Here is a 19122-nt window from a genome sequence, read left to right as displayed (position 1 = left end):
ACGGATAATGGCAACAGTGCATGAACCATGAGCTGCACGCGCTGCTTGGAGAAAACCCCGTTGCACACCTGGCGAAAGTCAAAAGGTTGCGGTGGCCCGGTCGCGTCGTAAGGATGCCGGACGATGATCCTGTGAAATCACTTCTCTTCAGCAACCCTGTGGACTAGGGGGCGCAGCGTGCGCGATGGCTCGACCAGATCGAAAGAGACTTGCGGGTGATGAGACGTCTGAGGAACTGGCGAAACACAGCCCAAAACCGAGCAGCATGCATCCTTGATACAGCACGAGCCACCACGGCACTCGTCTTATTAGTGAGGTAAGTAAAAGAGCTAGGTTTGAGAATCGATCCTGGGCACAGTACTAGTTCTCAGCCAATGAATGATGACTTCTCAATTTGTGTTGATTTTGATGCTCTGATAGGAAGTATGGGATGAATTTATATTGACTACAATTATTCTCTGGGAAATTCTAGGGGGGGGGGGTCTTAAAACTTGCTAGGGGGGAGCTGTAGCGCCCATGGTTTTGGGGATAGAGAATCAGAATTGGAGTTTTTTTCGTCCACTTCCATTGTGCGCAAGAAAGCGCACTATGGTAGGGTAGCAAATAATTGAATAAAAAAGGTAAATGTACAAAAAAAAAATCTTATACTTAGCTTGTTTAAGATGAATGACAACAGAAAAGAAAAAGTCTTGATTCAAATTTCTTGAAATATTTCCCAAATCGATAGTATGTCGCACTGCACCTCTTGACAATTGTTTATAATGCACTTCAAAGCTTCAAAGCAATGATCTTCACGGAAAACAAAAAGTACCCATTATCATGTTTATTTCACTCAATGGGTCGTTCCGTGCAGGAAGCCAATTTTGAGTAGTTATCGATTATGTCAATAGTAGGTATATAGCACTATGTGAAATAATCCGTTAAAAATATCCAACGTTGAGTTCAATCTTCTAAACTGTGTCTTGGGTAGAATTCACTCAATTTCATTTAATTGAGTTAATACTAGGTATCCAACAGTGTTCACAATTTTCGATCAAAATTACCCAACGTTGAGTTTATTCCTCTGAAGCAGGTTTTGAGTAGAATTTACTCAATGCAACTCGGTTAGCTCAATATTAGGTACACAACACCGAACGCAACGTTAGGTCTAAATGACTCAACATTGAGTTTATTCTTTCGAAGCAATTTTGAGTGAAATTGACTCAATTTCGGTTGAATAACTCAATCTGGAGTATGCGATACCAAATGCGGAACTTAGTAAAAATTACCCAATTTTGAGTTAATTTTTTCAAAGCTTTTTTTGAGTCAAACTGACTCAAGCTAGACTAAAATACATGTTTAAGAAATTACAGGGTTGGCGATGCAAATTTGTCGTCCTATATAATTCTCGCAACTTTCTTATAGCCGAAAATTGTCACGTCTCAATTGTCGTCTATAAGAAGGTCGAAATAATGAAATAATAAAAAGAAACGTTGAAAAGAATGAGCTTACCTGGCAAAGCGCTTGACGAGAAAACGATAGTTCCTAAGAAATTTTTAAAACTAATACTTAACCTGCGGGAGAGCCGCAAATGTGCCAGGATGTTCACCAGATAAATTCTCAATTGTATGGTTCGAAGATAAGATATTTGAATTTATTTCAATGATTAAATATTAAAGTGAAATGCAGTCAATCTTCAAGGCTTTGCTCGTAGTCGATAATTTTTGAAATTAACCTTTGAACTGTCACACTTATTGTCGAACTTAACGTTTTCCATAATTTAATGGACAGGAAATCGTGAATTTTCTTCAATTGAAGTGGTATGGGTATTCCCAAAACGGAAAACGATTTGAAAAAAACCTCTATCGCCTGTAACGATGAATTTCCACAAGATATGGAGTATGAATAGAATATCAAATACATGTTTCCCCGAGACTGCTTTTCGCCGATACACAAAATATGTGGATCTGTTTTGTTACTTTTATAGATGTCGACTTGTACGTTTTCCGGGTCGCCGTTGCTCTAAAAGAGGGTAAACATTTTTCAAATTATAGCATGCTCTAAAGTAGCTTAATAGACTTAAATTACCTTCATCCACCGGATTAAAGGCCATGCTAGCAGCTCCTCCATTGAAAGCTGTTCGTTCGTGTCAGCCACTCGCTTAACTCCGCGGTTTCCAAGTTTTTTTTTAAATATCAGTAAACCTTTTAGGTTAGCTTTAAAAACAAACAAACAAATGAAAATGTATTGTTACCTTCAAAACATATGATACTTACAATCTTCCACGCTGAGCCAACAATTTTCATCGAGCAGCACAGCAAGACTGAGGAATGATTTCAGATCTGCAGTTGTGTTGTACGAAGTGTGTATTCTCTCATACGCTTGTTGAATGTGTAACTAAATCGTCAAAAAAATGCTTGTTATGAATGATTTTAATTTTTCCATACCAATAGTCCGTTATAGTTGAGTAAATGAGGAAAGACTTCGAGTATCTCTTGAGTATTGTTTTCCGATTTTTTATTTAGTATCCATTGATGGATTTCTGTACATTCGGCCATACTATCCGAAATATATTTGGCGTTTTGAGCAGTTGCAGAAAGAGCTGCAAGAAGTGCTGCTGTCTCGTTGGATGTCTCCGGTACAATAATCTTCTTTGGACGCACGCGCCGGAACAAACGATTTTCCGGTAATATATCTTTCCGCATGTTTTCTACTCTTGTTTCGATGATCCCACTGTGGCACCCGTGTTCTTTGCCACTTTGTCGCCAAAAGAAGAACGACTGTGGAAAAAATACGTGTAAATGAAAACAAAGCTATGTTGTACATGCACTGCCGCTGGAAGCATAACTGTCATGTGTCAAAAAAGTAAAACAAAAAATACGCATTGAAAATTTAAACAAACAAATTTTTAACTTAATTGCATGAAGACGTATCGTACCGTTTTCCGCATTAGCTCTAAAGCCAAATATAAAGACATTTCGTTTAGTCTGTTCCACCATCAGACCATAAAGTCTTTAGAAAATACTAAATTATCATGTTTCCCAATATTTTCCTGAAATATAACCCCCGACAACTTTAAACCGGAACACAGTTCCCTCGTTTAAGAACTACAATGCGTAATAAACGATTAGTGCATTAAACGATAAACAAAATTTTATAACTGTTACGTTATTTTCGACAGTGATAACATTCGTTTTATTGAAAATAAAATGAAGGGAATTTTATTTTGTATAGCAGCTTTGCAGAAAAACCAGTTTCATCATCATTACTCTAGTTCTCGAGACCAAATGTAGGAGTCATATGAGCGTCATTAGTTCGCCTATTGCTAATGCGTACTTGTGGCGCCGTCTACACAAAGGCAGTAATTTCAAATCGACAGTTGCAAATATTTTCACATAGAAGAAACCTTAGTTTGGATGTCTTTATGGTAAAATTTATTTTTTCGGTCAATCGTTTTGATTAATGAAACTCACAGAATGTATTATGTAAGGCAGCGGTTCTCAACCTTTTTTTGTCCGCGCACCTGACTCAGAATATTCTCGCATAGTGGGAGAGATTAATGGTAGATCATGTTGTTGTAGTCTAGTTCAGGTTTAAAATTGAACTATGATTGATTGCTACAGTCATATTTTGAGAGCAAGTTCGAACAACGAGTGAAGTATTTTTAAAAAAAGGGCTTTATCCGCTATTACTGACTTTTCTTTCGCGTACTCCCTAAAGGCATTCGCGTATCCCAGGTTGAGAACCGCTGGATTATAATAAATGTAGGACAAACCTGTATTTTTTATGGGAAAAATATGCGTCCACTTTTACAATGGCGTTTTATTTTCAGTTATTCAAGTTTTTTAGAGCTAACAGCGCGTTTTGGCGAACTACACATCGAATCTCGAAAATGATAAAATGACACATGGAACAACTATGCGTCCACCGACAGTAACAGATATCGTTCTCAAATCGTGTATTTTACAGTGTTTTCAAACGTCCTTTTGTTATCATCCATTACCTGTCTAGCTTATTTATTATACCGTGAATCCCCGCTAATTTGACCGACTTACTCTGATTTGCAGTCCTATGTAAAACATAACATATATACAAAAATGCGCATTTTCCACAGAATTGAAAACTAAAAATCTGTCAAGATTTTTTCCACGTAAACAGTTTGACAGTTGAAAACGATAATATTGAACTAATGAAACTAATTCATGCACGAATTTAACGAGTTTAGCAACCCCTAAACGTTTATATTAAAAACGTAGAGGGATTCTTTTGTTGATTTCTAGTTTGTCAAGCTGCTATTGGACGAATTTCGGCTAAACTAAAACTCAATAACCTGTTAGGCAACAAAATTGTTTGCTGGGTAGCATGTTTGAGTTGTCGTGTGAATTAGCGGGGGTCCACGGTAGTAATTTGTTTCGTTTTGCTTCACGACGGACGTTATTAGAGACTGACGCCAGAAATTGTTTAAAAAAATACCTCTTCAGGGGAATCCGGGTTTATCCTAGTCTTTTCCAATTGAGAAAACTCTTCAATGATTTTTATAGCCAGATCTTTTTTCTGTTGCCACGACGGGTATCTACAACGAAGGACGAATGAATCATATTATAATAGTGAAATGAGCAGTTGGAAAAAAATACTTCTAGCGACCACGAACAAGTATATATTTATCGAAGTACTATCACAGAGAATTGACATCCAGGCCGGAACGAAAATGCTTCAAATTATTGTATGAATTTTCATACAAAACCCACTCGAACTACAATAAATATCAGCGCCACATGCGCGCTGGTGGAAACTCGTTGCTGTTCTGCGCTGCTCTGGTATGACCAAAATCGCAATGACGGTTGCGCGATTTGGCGGGGAAGCGGGTTCTTCAGCGTCTTCATTCTTTGACTCAATCGATGGGTCACGGACGAGACCGTATTGACGCCACCGAAAAGGGTCCTCTTTTACGGTTAGGGCCGGTCGCCCGAGGATTAAGCGGGCTCGTCGCTGCCCGAAACTCCTTTACGGTTAGACGTAGGTTGATTTTACCACCTAGGCCGACTCGTGTGAAGTGAGAGAACGACGTTTCGTTTGGTGGGAAAAACAGAAAAAAAGGTCCTATTCGGACATAGACTATTAGCACGTCGTTGCTAAAGTGGGGTGGTATTCTTTACCTGAATGCACTCTTTCTTTGGCTGATATTCGGCACTCACTTAGCTACTTTAAAATTTTTTTTTCCTAAATCTCTACTCACTTGCTTCTCACACGAACGCTGCGGTACTTCTGACCGTTTGGCGGTTTTTCAACTCTTGATTTTCCCTCCTTTTACCACCCACCATTTTCTTCCCTTTTCCTGCATTTGATTATGCCCACCCCTCAGGGTTGTATTTTTCTGATTGTGTATAACAGTTCCGCGTTTAGCTTGGCCCATTTTAGTATGTATAACAATTTTTGTGTTTGTGTATCTTACTAACCTAACTAATAACATTATTTTTATTTTAATTCACTAATCCTACTAACAAACTACATGAAAATAAATTAGAAACACAATAGTTACATATAAACATACAGCACATTTTAAAAAAAACACTAAGGACAATTTGTAACAACGGTTACACTATCCTCCCGCCTCGGTAAAATAAATAATTAACGTACGTTTTATTATTTATTTTAACCTAAACAAAGTAGTAACTCATTAAATAATTTTTCAAGACAAATACCATTTTACAAACAAAATTCTCTAATCGACACGGAACAGTAAAATTCTTGCTAAAACGATTGGGGACATGGAACAACAATTCAAAATCAACTGATAATTAAAAGCTAGTTTTCACTAGGAAAACTGCCATAATCAAACATGTGCGATTTTACCCTGTGCGTATGCAAATTATAGCACGATCTCCAAATTACGGTGTAAACGATCTCTGCAGTTCATCCGCTCATTAGGTTTATTCCGCTATACTGGCTATATTCGGGATGAGCTGATGAAGCATGATCAGTCGGCGCCGATCCGCAGTTCAACTGGGATTGGACAACAGAAACTACCAAATGTGTGGACGATATTTTTTTTAACAAAGTTAATTAATTTTGATTTTACTACTGGTGAATCACAAGCTAAGTAAATTTTATTATGTATCATGATCTTGTTAAGTTGATTTCCGTTCATTTCCAGCCTCATTCCATCGGATGGCCATACCGATTTTCACAGGAATAATTCTGATAACAAACTTTATCATGGTGGATTCTTTATCTGAAGTTTGTTCATTGTAAAGTGGTATGTAAGCTCTGATGGTTACATCTGACGGCATCGATTTTCGCATTTTCTATTGTGTATGGCGCCATACCTAAAACTTCTACTCTTCTAATCCTTTTTTTAATATTACCTACAATCTATCTCTTACTAACTATGACGTCACCTAATTATGTACATAAATAAATTGAGAGAGATTTAATTCGTTTAGCGAGCTCTCACTGATCTCTCTAACTACAACACAAGTACCGATTCAGACGATCTCCTCTCTGAGCTGCCCTGGAGAAATGACACTGCGCTAACGGCGAGATATCCCCCAACAGGAGCAACTCTCAGAGAGCCGGTTCATCAAACATGGCGGATTTGTTTACTTCCCCGACTAAGTACCTCGCAAAGTGCAACTGCATATGCATAAATGAGGAACATAGAGTTTTTTTCAATGTTGTTAATTTTTTTTAGCTTTCTGCAGTACCCGGGCGAAGGTCTGCAGCGGAAAATATCCCCAAGGATTACCCATTCTCGTCTGCAACCTCGTATGAGCTCGTTCCCCGTCGGGCAATGATTATGCACGGAGTATATACTGGCCCATATTTCGCATTAAACTTTGCGACAGCAACGGATTGTTGAAAGTTACGCTTGTGGACCTTTTGCCCTATCTGGTAAGTTGGACAAAACCTTTTATGCCTCAAATTGTATGCTTTAGTGGTTTTCGCATGGCTTTTGCCTAAGTTTTTCTTCACGATCTGGAACAACTTTTTGTTCACTTCACCGCGTAGCTCGTCCCGTTCGCTGACTGGGATGTCCCTTACTTCTCTATCGCGTAGACGCGTCACCTTTCGTGACCATCTCGTGCCCATAGAGTATACGGTAAGGGGTGTAGCCAGTAGATGAATGGATGGTTGTATTCAACATTTCTTCTACCTCAGCAATTCTCGTATCCCATAGTCTTTGATCCTCCTGCATATAGGTACGGAGACAAGCATTGATTGTTCTGTTCACCCGTTCCACTGGATTTGCCTGACTGTGGTGGCGGGAATTGAGCCAATGCTGTATATTCCAACACTTTAGCAAACCCTTAAATTCCTTTCCCACAAAAGTTGTAGCATTATCCGTAATCACAACTTCTGGGGTACCGAACCGTCTGAGCCAAAGACTTTCCACGATCCTACAGACTTCTTTACTCTCAATCTTCCTTATTGGCGCTAGCAGAATCCATTTCGAGAACAGGTCCACCATGACCATCAAATGGCAATTCTCCTTTTTGCTACGAGGAAGACTTTGAATGAAATCCAAAGCTAGAATCTAGAAAGGTTTGTTGCTCATCCTTTTTTTTTTTAAGGGGGAATTTGTTAGTAGCTTAAGTATTTATGATAAATATTAGTAAATAATGAGTATGTGTGTCCAATCACAAATGGTGACTTCTCAACACTGTTAGAAATTTGTAATTTTAATTGTTAGGATTTGTTTGCTTTCGCAATTAGGACTTATCATTCGTAGGGATTTAAACCTACTTGTCAGAAAAGGGGAAGTAAACTTATAACTAACTTAATTGCTAACTTATTGGCTATAAAGAGAGCTTATCGTAGCAATTGAGGATTGCAACGATTTTTGTCGAAAATTGTTAATAATTTTATTTGACATAGCTTCTAATGGTTCAACACCAGTAAGTCTATGTGATTCGAGTGTACCAAACCAAGGAGGACGCTTCAAAATCATTTTCAGAATTTTATTCTGAATCCTTTGGAGCGTTTTCTTCCTTGTTGAACAGCAACTTGACCAGATCGGTACAGCATAAAGCATTGCTGGTCTAAAAATTTGTTTGTAAATCAAAAGTTTGTTCTTTAAACAAAGTTTAGAATTCCTGTTAATAAGAGGATATAAACATCTCGTATATTTGATGCACTTGGCTTGTATACTCTCAATGTGCTCTTTGAAAATAAGTTTTTTATCATAAATTAGTCCCAAGTACTTAACCTTGTCGGACCAACTTAAAATAACCCCATTCATCTTGACAACTTGATTATTGTTTGGCTTGAGGAAAGAAGCCCTAGGCTTATGAGGAAAAATTATCATTTGAGTTTTAGAAGCATTGGGAGAGATTTTCCACTTTTGCAAGTAGGAAGAAAAAATATCTAAACTTTTCTGCAATCGACTGTATATGACACGAAGGCTTTTTCCTTTTACGGAAATGCTTGTGTCATCGCAGAACAATGACTTTGTGCATCCTGGAGGCAAATCAGGAAGATCTGAAGTGAATATGTTGTACAGGACTGGACCCAAGACTGAACCTTGAGGTACACCTGCTCTGACAGGAAATCTATCAGATTTTGAATTCTGATAGACAACCTGCAGAGTTCGATCAGTAAGATAATTTTTTAAAATTTTGATTAGGAAAATTGGAAAATTAAAAGTTTGCGATTTCGCAATCAAACCTTTATGCCAAACACTGTCGAATGCTTTTTCTATGTCTAAAAGAGCAGCTCCAGTGGAATAACCTTCAGATTTGTTAGCTCGTATCATATTAGTAACTCTGAGCAATTGATGAGTTGTGGAATGCCCATGGCGAAATCCAAACTGTTCATTTGCAAAAATTGAATTTTCGTTGATGTGTGACATCATTCTGTTAAGAATAATTCTCTCAAACAGTTTACTTATTGAAGAAAGCAAACTGATTGGTCGATAACTTAAAACTTCAGCTGGGTTCTTATCCGGTTTTAAAATGGGAGTCATTTTTGCATTTTTCCATAATTTGGGAAAATATGCAATTTTGAAGCAGCAATTGAAAATTTTCACTAAAAATTCCATTGTGCTCTCAGGGAGATGTTTGATTAGTATATTAAAGATTCCATCGTCACCAGGTGCTTTCATATTTTTGAAATTTTTAATAATTGATTTAATCTCATTCAAGTTAGTTTCAATTATTACTGCAGGTAAAAAATTCTGGGAAGAAATTGAATCAAATTGACGTGTGACTTCATTTCAATTGTGTTTTGTGAGTCACAAAATTCAAATTTGAGTTATGAACACTCTCAAACTGCTGAGCAAGTCTTTGAGCCTTTTGTTCATTGGATACAAGAAAACGTTCACCATCTTTTAAAACTGGAATAGGCTTTGAAGGTTTCTTAAGAATCTTCGACAGCTTCCAAAATGGTTTTGAATATGGTTTCAATTTTTCAACTTTAGTCTCAAAATTTTGATTTCTCAGAAGAGTAAATCTATGTTTAATCTCTTTCTGTAAATCTTTATAAATAGTTTTAAAAACAGGGTCACGAGAACGTTGATATTGACGTCTGCGGACATTTTTCAAACGAATTAGAAGTTGAAGATTTTCGTCAATTATTGATGAATCAAATTTCACTTGAGCCTTTGGAACAGAATAATTCCTGGCATCAACAATTCCACATTTTAATGCTTCCAAAGCGGAATCAATATTCACTTCGTTTTGCAAATCAAGCTCATTATTGAAATTTCTCTCAATATGAGTTTTGTATCTTTCCCAATTAGCCTTGTTATAATTAAAAACAGAGCTCATAGGGTTTAAAACTGATTCATGTGATAAAGAAAAAGTTATTGGAAGATGGTCAGAATCAAAGTCAGCATGTGTGATCAAATCACTACATACATGACTTTGATCTGTTAGCACCAAATCAATTGTTGAAGGGTTTCTTACAGAAGAAAAGCATGTAGGACTATTCGGAGACAAAATAGAATAGTATCCTGAAGAACAATCATTGAATAAAATTTTGCCATTGGAATTACTTTGAGAACTATTCCATGAACGATGTTCAGCGTTAAAATCGCCGATTATGAAAAATTTCGAACGATTTCTGGTGAGTTTTTGTAAATCACCTTTAAAATAATTTTTGTGCTCGCGTGTGCATTGAAATGGTAAATATGCTGCGGCAATAAATAAAATCCCAAGTTCAGTTTGAACTTCAATTCCCAAAGTTTCAATAACTTTCGTCTCAAGATGGGGAAGAGCACGATGTTTGATTCGGCGATGAATAACAATTGCAACTCCACCGCCGGAACCCTGAATCCTATCATATCTATGAACCACGTAATTGGGATCATATTTTAATTTTATGTTAGGTTTCAAAAATGTTTCAGTTATAATTGCAATATGCACATTATTTACTGTTAAAAAATTAAAAAGCTCATTCTCATTGGCCTTCAATGAGCGAGCATTCCAATTTAATATTTTAATTGTTTTATTTAAAATCATTGCTAAATTTTAAATTAGAAACAATTTTAATAGTAAAATTTGTGCCTATTTGAATGGCTTCAAACATTGATTTTGCCTGCAACATGGCGTTCATAAGATCGAACATTGCCTGTTGCAAAAAAGAAAGTTTACCTGCCGTAATAGGCCCCAGGCAGTTGACATTAGAAAAAATATTTTCGGCAGCAATATTAGCTGGAGTAATAGGTGTACAATTATTTTCTAGCGTGTTTTGCTTACCCATATTAACGGTCATTTTCGAACTACCAACACTAGGCGGTATAATGTTCGAACTACCTGTAACCTGTGCATAAGTTAAACGGGTATGCAAAGGAGTAGGTAAACTATGCGTCACTGGTACGCTTGGAGAATTTTGTTTTGAAGTTGGTTTTAATTGAGAAATTGAATTTTGTTTACCTTGCCTTGCCTTAACAATTGCTAAACGGACTGGGCATTGATAAAAATTTGACATATGGTTGCCGTTACAATTCGCACAGCGAAAATTTTTACTCTCTTTCACAGGACATGTGTCCTTTTTGTGAGAAGAGTCTCCACAATTAAGACATTTTTGGTCCATGTTACAGAATTTGGAACCATGGCCATAACGTTGGCAAGTACGGCATTGGGTGATATGCTTTTCACCTCCGCCATACTTCCTATAAATTTCCCACTTTACACGCACATTATACAATGCATGTGCTTTTTCAAAAAATTTTAAGTTGTTAACCTCATTGCGGTTGAAATGAATTAAATAATTAACAAGGGAAATTCCAGTTCTCTGACTGTTTTCGCCTCGTGATTTTTGTTTCATTAGAATTACTTGGGTAGGGGCTATGCCAAGTAATTCTGTTAAAGTAAGTTTGATCTCATCAACGGTTTGATCGTTGGTGAGACCTTTCAAGACAACCTTGAACGGCTTGGCGTTTTTGGTGTCATATGTAAAAAATTTGTACATCTTGTCAGTTAAATACTGAACAAGACGATCACGACCCTTTACTGAGTCGGCTAATAAGCGGCATTCACCTCTACGGCCAATTTGATAGGTAACTTTAACGTCAGAAACAAACGTTGAAAGTTCCTTTTTGAATATATTAAATTCAGAAGAAATAGTTACCACAATAGGTGGAACTTTCTCCTTTTTTAAAGATTTTATATTTTGTATAGTTTCATTATTGGTAACTTCCATTTCCCCAGCTTCTTGCTCAGGCAAAATATCAAAAGGATTGTCACTACAGACACTCGATGTGTCAGAAAGAGATGCCTCTCTTTTCCTCCCCGCAGCGATGCGAGGTTTCTTTTTCCGTCCAGCCATTTCAGGTGATACGAAAAAAGTTAAAACAAATGTTAAATTTAAAAGTAGGTAGTCTTGAGAAAGACTGATGGGAAATAACTTTCAGGTAGTCTTTAAAAGACACACTGACAAAACACAAACTTTGAAGCTATAGGCAGTCAAAGACCAGTCCACAAGCAACCGAAAAAACGTCTGATCTGTAGGACAGTTCAAGACGCACTGATTTGCTCATCCTTTGATTACCCATTGTTGGGGCAGTTGGTAAGGTTGACGGCTTACACTGTTTGCATATCTCGCAAGACTGCACATAGCGTTTGGCTTGCAGGGCCATTTTTGGTATCCAAAGGGCCAAAAGTATCGCAATTTCAAGCGGTGAATGAATTTTTCGTATCCAGGATGCAATGCCTGATCATGCTCCTGAAACAAAACTTCATTTCTAACCTGGTCTGGTAAGCAAAGCTTCCATTCATATCGGTAATCCATTACATCGGTAGGGGATGCAACGAATTTATACATTTTGTTGTTTTCTATTTTGAAGTCAGCAAAGTCGTGTGGATTTTCTTGCACTTTTTGAAAGGTTTTAGTGTACCAATCATCCTGGCTTAAATCTATCGCTTCTACAGCACGTGACAGGGCATCCGGAACCACGTTTTCGGAACCCTTGCGATGCTTTATGACCATGTCGTGCTGTTGTAACAACATGCTCCAGCGGCTTAGCTTGGATGAGGGTTTCCATTTAGAATTCATGATGAATGAGAGTGCAGACGAATCTGTAATCAGAGTAAATTTAGTCCCTTCCACATACGGTCTAAACTTCTCTATCGCCTCTAGGGCGGCGACTCCCTCCTTCTCTGCTGCCTTCCATGCCCTCTGTGATGTCGACAGCTTGCGCGAGAAGTAGGCAATCACATGCTCCTTCTGGTTTTCGTCTGCTTGTGTCAATATTCCAGCGATGGCCAAATCACTAGCATCGGTCTTAATAGTGAACGGTTTTTTAAAATTTGGGCACGCCAAAATCGGGGCGCATATTAATTTTTCCTTTAAGGTTGAGAACGCTTGTTCGGCCGCTTCTCCCCACTTGACAACTTTCGCTTTACCTTTCAGCAAATCCGTTAGGGGCGCCGACAGTTCACTGAATCCCTCGATAAACCGCCGATAGTAATTTACCATCCCCAGAAATCGTCTCAGTGACCTGACCGATTTGGGACGTTCAAAATTAACTATGGCCTCAATTCTATCAGGATTCGGTCTCACTCCCGACTCCGACAAAACAAAGCCTAAATAGGGTAGCTCCGGCAAACAAAATTTGGATTTTTCCAAATTTATCGAAAGATTGGCCTCTCTCAATCGCCTAGCCACTTCTGTAAGGCTCTGTATGTGCTCTTCAAACGTGTTGCTTACAATGACTATATCGTCAAGATAAAAAAACACGTTTGGCTCAAGCTCGCCATAACCCAGAACTTGATCCATTAATCTGGATAACGTCACCGGACTGTTCACTAACCCAAAGGGCAACCTAGTGAACTGGAACAGTCCCTTTCCAAAGACTCTGAAAGCTGTATATTTGCGAGACTCCGGATCCAGCGGAATCTGCCAAAAGGCTTTTGACAAGCCGATGGTGGATAGATATTTGGATGCTCCAAGCCTTCCCAATATGCGATCCTGATGCGGAAGGGGGTACGCGTCTCTGCGAGTTCGCAAATTTAGCTTTCTTGCGTCTAGACACATTCGCACCTTGAGGTTGTCATTATCCTCGCCAGAATCTCCTTTCTTCATCACCGGGACTATCAATAGCTCCCAGTCGCTGTTGGATCTCTCGACGACCCCTGATTCAATCCATTGGTCCAGCTCCTTGTTCACACTTTTCTGAACTTGACCAGGGGTACGGGTTCATTCTAACGGGGCCAGCATTTTGGAACTCCTCGGCAAACTCTATTCTGTGTGAAATGAGTGGGGTTACCCCTAATTTTTCTCCCTCTCTAAAAGCTTTAAATTGCAATTTTATTTCCTCCAACTGTTTTCTCTGACTATCGGTTAAAACTTCCTTTTCCTGCTCAACTTCTGCTCCCGGTGCTTCACCTAGCATCGCGATTTCTGAAGTGACGGTTGGTTCGATATTGAAAACTTTCCAGAAATTCATCCCCAAAATAAGGCGACGGCTGAGTGTTGGTGCCACGATCGTGGTTATCATTCTGGTCACGCCGTTAACGTTACGGGCAAGTCAATAAAACCTTTGACTTCTAAGGTTGATCCTCCTGCTGTTGTAAGTTTTAGATTTGTGGGCTGTAATTTTAATTTAAGTCTCGTATGAGCTTACCGCTACCGATTCCTAACACTGTCATTTGTGCCCCACAATCTAGCAGTCCTATCACCTCTACACCCATTACATCCACCTTGACGAATGGCCGGTTATCTCCCTCAACTCGCAAAATCAACTCGTCGACTTCTGCTCTGGTCGAGACGAATTTAGTTAGAGGCTTTTGAGCTGTGGTGACCCCGTGAAATCCACATTTTTCGCAAAATATTTGCTTTTCCATCAGGCACGCGCTATGGTGGTGATAATTGCCCCGACAGTTAAAACAAACTGATTTCCCCGGAATTTTATACTCGGCTAACCTTCGCTCCATGGTTCCTCTACTGCTTCCTTCTTGTGGGTTCTGTCGGCTTGGCAAATATTTTCCATTGGCTTTCCCTGATTGACCCGAATTTCCACTTTGCTTCCAAGTTGTAGTTGGGTTCCTTTTCCATTCATCTGCATTCTGCCAACGGTTATGCTTTTTCTGCTCTCCGTCATTCCAGTTCCTCTGATTCCACCTCGACTCGCGATACGGCATATTTGCCGTTATCTCATGTACTTGTGTATTTCTGACTCGCTGCTCTCCATCTTTCTTATACAAAAACCAATTTGCCGAATCTAATTTTCGCCCCCATACCTTAAGCATTCTAAGCGTTCGTACCCCCTTCACCAGCAGCGCATTCTTGTAGTCCGGTCTTAAATTTCGGAATACAATATCGAACTTCCGCTGCTCTGAAGGTGGCACAGCCATCTGATAAAAAATGGTTTTAATGGCGTTGTAAAAATCTTGAAATTTTTCGTTATACTTTTGCCTCCTTTGAGACGCTTGCTCTTCATATCGAAAATCCATATCGGGAGGCTGAAATTCCAGTTTCAACTCCGTTATCAATTCTCGCCAGTTTCGAAACTCGTTGTTCTTTTTGCCTTCAATAAACCATGTTCTGGCATCCCCGGCAAACAAATGTATTGCTTCCCTAAACAGGTCATGCTTACTTAAATTTTCAGCTTCTGCCATTAATTCTATTTCGTTTACAAATTTATTCAAACTTTTGCCATAATCTTTTCCATCGTACTTGAGCTTCCAATCTGACAGGGGTCTTGGGTTTCGTTTCCTATTTTTCTCTTCCTTTTCAAGCTCATCTTGACTTTCATTTCCGCTTTCCTCGGAATCTGCTGAAAAACTTCTATTTTCAGATTCCTCTCCAGATGACTCTGACTCATCCTCGGTGCTATTCCTATTATAATTCGGTCTTTTACTTTTTCTAATCCTCGGTTGGTTTTTCTCTGACATTTTTCTCTCTAGTTTTCTGTTATTCTCTTTTCTATTTTGTACTTCTGTTCTAATTTCCTTTCCTTTTCCTTTCACAGGTAAACCTTTTTTTTTCGCGCTTGGTCGAAACGACTAAGTCTTTAAACTTGGATGTAATAATTTTGTCCATGTGATCAATCAACTTTTGAAAGAGATCGTCATTCGGTTTCTGTTCTTCATTCTGTCTATCTCGCGGAGTGCTAGTGTTCTTCAGTAATTCCTCATTCTCTTTACATGGTTCATCTTCTTCAACGGAATCACTACTTTCATTTTCCAGTTCTTGGACGCTCAGTTGGCTCAAATCTTTCAATAGTCTCTTCTGTGTTTCTTTTACTGCGTCCGGGTCATTGGACAGCAAAGAGAAATGGTCATTCAACAACATCAATGCTGTTCCTTCCAATCCCTCAGTGTCAAAGTTCTGTTTTAATCGTACCAACCGGAAAAACAAATGCACCAGCCTGGTTTGTAACTGGGCTAATTCTGTTTTCTTTGCTTTCCTATGCTCTAACGCATATCTAATTTTGGCGAGTTTCTCGTCTATCAGACAGAACTCTTCCTCACATCTATCGTTTTCTATCGAATTTATGATAAAATCTGCTCTTTGCTTATCTTTCCTCATCACGCTTCCTCTTCTTTACATCTCTAGATTCACCACTAGCAAATTAAACATCGCGGATAAATAATTCGTGCTCCACTTCGTCGTCCAGAAGGTGATTTACGTTCATGGAACGATATTGGAGTGTGTATTCCGAATGAGCCGATGAGCCGATTGATTTTTATAATTTAAAACCGCAAAATGAATAATTTTCAAAATTTTATCAATAATATTTTTTTTTAATAATCAAAGAACAATGTGTACTCACCTGCCGCCTTGCTAAAAAAAATCCTTAGTTTTTTTTAAATTCTACTCGATCCTCCAATTACTAACGAAATTTACGTTGAGCGCCAATTATTACTATTTGGGCAGATAGTACTCCCGAGAAAGCTCACCGAGCAAGAGACCGTGGATCTTGAATCACCGGGTCGGCTTGCCGCGGGGTAATCGGAGGGGCTTCGCGCGGAAAAGTTGTGCAAGAAACTATTGGGTTCCTAGGAGGTTTCTTTTTTTACCTTAAATGGATAAACTGTTAGATTTTTGAGTTTTTAATTTACTATCTAATATGTGCGTGTGGGTGTGTGTGGGGTGGGCGCTAGCGGAACAATTCCTGCTCTCGGTACGTACCGGCTACTCCGATGTGATGCTACGTGGCTGTTGCTGCGATGCTGCGTTGCTGGTTGCGGGGGAGGGGGAAAACTCGTTGCTGTTCTGCGCTGCTCTGGTATGACCAAAATCGCAATGGCGGTTGCGCGATTTGGCGGGGAAGCGGGTTCTTCAGCGTCTTCCCTTCTTTGACTCAATCGATGGGTCACGGACGAGACCGTATTGACGCAACCGAGAAGGGTCCTCTTTTACGGCTAGGGCCGGTCGCCCGAGGATTAAGCGGGCTTGTCGCTGCCTGAAACTCCTTTACGGTTAGACGTAGGTGGATTTTACCACCTAGGCCGACTCGTGTGAAGTGAGAGAACGACGTTTCGTTTGGTGGGAAAAACAGAAAAAAAAGGTCCTATTCGGACATAGACTATTAGCACGTCGTTGCTAAAGTGGGGTGGTATTCTTTACCTGAATGCACTCTTTCTTTGGCTGATATTCGGCACTCACTTAGCTACTTTAAAAATTTTCTTAGCTACTTTAAAAATTTTCTAAATCTCTACTCACTTGCTTCTCACACGAACGCTGCGGTACTTCTGACCGTTTGGCGGGTTTTCCACTCTTGATTTCCCCTCCTTTTACCACCCTACATTTTTTTCCCTTGTCCTGCATTTGATTATGCCCACCCCCTCAGGGTTGTATTTTTCTGATTGTGTATAACAGTTCCGCGTTTAGCTTGGCCCATTTTAGTATGTATAACAATTTTTGTGTTTGTGTATCTTACTAACCTAACTGATAACATTATTTTTATTTTAATTCACTAATCCTACTAACAAACTACATGAAAATAAATTAGAAACACAATAGTTACATATAAACATACAGCACATTTTAAAAAAAAACACTAAGGACAATTTGTAACAACGGTTACAATTTAAAAACCTAAGGACGATAATTTTTTTCAAATGTTTTTCTCAGAAATACAACAAACATGATCACTTTCAGATGATACATACAACTAGTACAGCTAAACAACCCAATTGCCGACTCAAACCAGGATTGAACCACAGACAAACGGACGTACCACTCCATGCAAAATTCTAAGAAAATTGTGGTTCTGGCTAACTTATGCGACATCTACTGAAAATATTCTGCAAAAGAAAAACTTTGTCTTTCTGATCTTTTAGCAGCACGGCATGCAACAACTAACAATTGAGTTTAACAGAAAAAATCACTCATGCGCCACCACCGCTGCAGCGAGAATATTCCGCATGATTGTAACTCATTTGAATTGACAAATATTCGAAAAAGAAATTTCGTGGTACGTCTGTTTGTTTTTCTGTTATGGAACTTTGTTTGTAATATAATGAAAAACAGAGCCGTATGATACCCTAGATTATACCTTTTATCCTGAAATATTTGTTTTTCGAAAAAGTGTTTAGTTAGGATTCGGTTCATAAAAAGTAGTTCTTTTGTTTCCGGTATCAACCCGTATTGCAATTTTCCTTGTAATGTCTTCAAAAATGTTGGTTCCTCGGATAAAACCTGGTGTATCTGCAATTAGAAGTTTTTCATTTATTTATTTGTTTATGTAGTTAAGAGCCAATTCAAAATTCAGTAGCTCCATCTAGAGCTCAATAGCTTTTGGCTTGAGTGAATAAAACATAATGTCAGCTATTTAGTAGTCAGGAACAAACAAAAATAAAAACAAATGTTCGAATGAACAAATAAATGTTCAATTTTCAGTATCGTGGTCTAAGCCAGTATAACGGGACTCTGACTACCCTGAACTTTTGAATGCTCTTGAATTGTTTGATAAGAATTATAACTACTTAGTAGTCTCATAAATGAAATAAACAAACCTTTTGATTTTGAAAAGTTTGTGGAATGTGTTCATTGCGCTCCGTTTCATCATTTGATTGGAAATGTTTTGATATAATTTTCTAAAATGCCAATTTCCTTCAAATCGTCATCGTTCAACTGCCATAGTGCTTCGTCTGTAACAAGATTTGCTGAAAAGAAATCATATTTTCATTTATTCGTATAAACTCCAAGATAGATTTATTTATTCATTACGTTTTGTACGGAAAATAAGAAAGCGAAAAATTGCGATTATGGTTGCATCCTGTTTGATAAAAGTATCGATACTTCGGAATCGCGATTCTCAGATGCGCTTCGATGCTAAGTATCGATATTCGCATATTACATAACGCGCTCAAGGGATGAAGGTGCTATTCAGCGAAATGTTACACTGCGTAAGGTCACCATCAAAGCCAAGATAACAAGATACACAACTGTCAGACCTTCTAATATTCCTTTGAATATGTTATTGAAAATTAACAAAAATAAGCTCTCCTTCTAAGGGTGCAGTCTCGAGGGCTGTGACTCCCAGCACGATGCCGCGCGATACGTGATATGACAAGTTATCAACAATTGGTAAGATTAAACTTTTAGTGGTTTGACAATTCCATATAAAACCAACTGTTTCAGCAATACCCAAGGAACAATTATTGTTGCCTAAACATTTACTCAATCAGTTTTATTAGACTACAGTTGAATAACAACCGAAATGGAAAATAAAGAACTTTTGTTCAATGGTTGTTC

The 19122-nt window shown here is 38.5% G+C and overlaps 1 protein-coding gene across 1 annotated transcript; it reads right to left on the bottom strand.

Moving 5' to 3' along the window:
* Positions 1–1611: 1611 nt before the first annotated feature.
* Positions 1612–18749, bottom strand: LOC129720040 (uncharacterized). Its single transcript, XM_055671453.1, has 8 exons — positions 18595–18749; positions 18381–18530; positions 17921–18072; positions 4453–4552; positions 2424–2759; positions 2256–2376; positions 2068–2195; positions 1612–2001 (listed from the first exon to the last, which is right to left on the bottom strand). Exons 3-8 carry the CDS (start codon positions 17974–17976, stop codon positions 1669–1671), a joined length of 1074 nt encoding a protein of 357 aa, XP_055527428.1. The 5' UTR covers positions 17977–18072; positions 18381–18530; positions 18595–18749; the 3' UTR covers positions 1612–1668.
* Between the last annotated feature and the right edge of the window lie 373 nt (positions 18750–19122).

Source organism: Wyeomyia smithii, chromosome 2, assembly GCF_029784165.1.
Source record: "Wyeomyia smithii strain HCP4-BCI-WySm-NY-G18 chromosome 2, ASM2978416v1, whole genome shotgun sequence".
Lineage (NCBI taxonomy): Eukaryota > Metazoa > Arthropoda > Insecta > Diptera > Culicidae > Wyeomyia > Wyeomyia smithii.
This window is presented reverse-complemented; position numbering and strand designations above follow the sequence as displayed.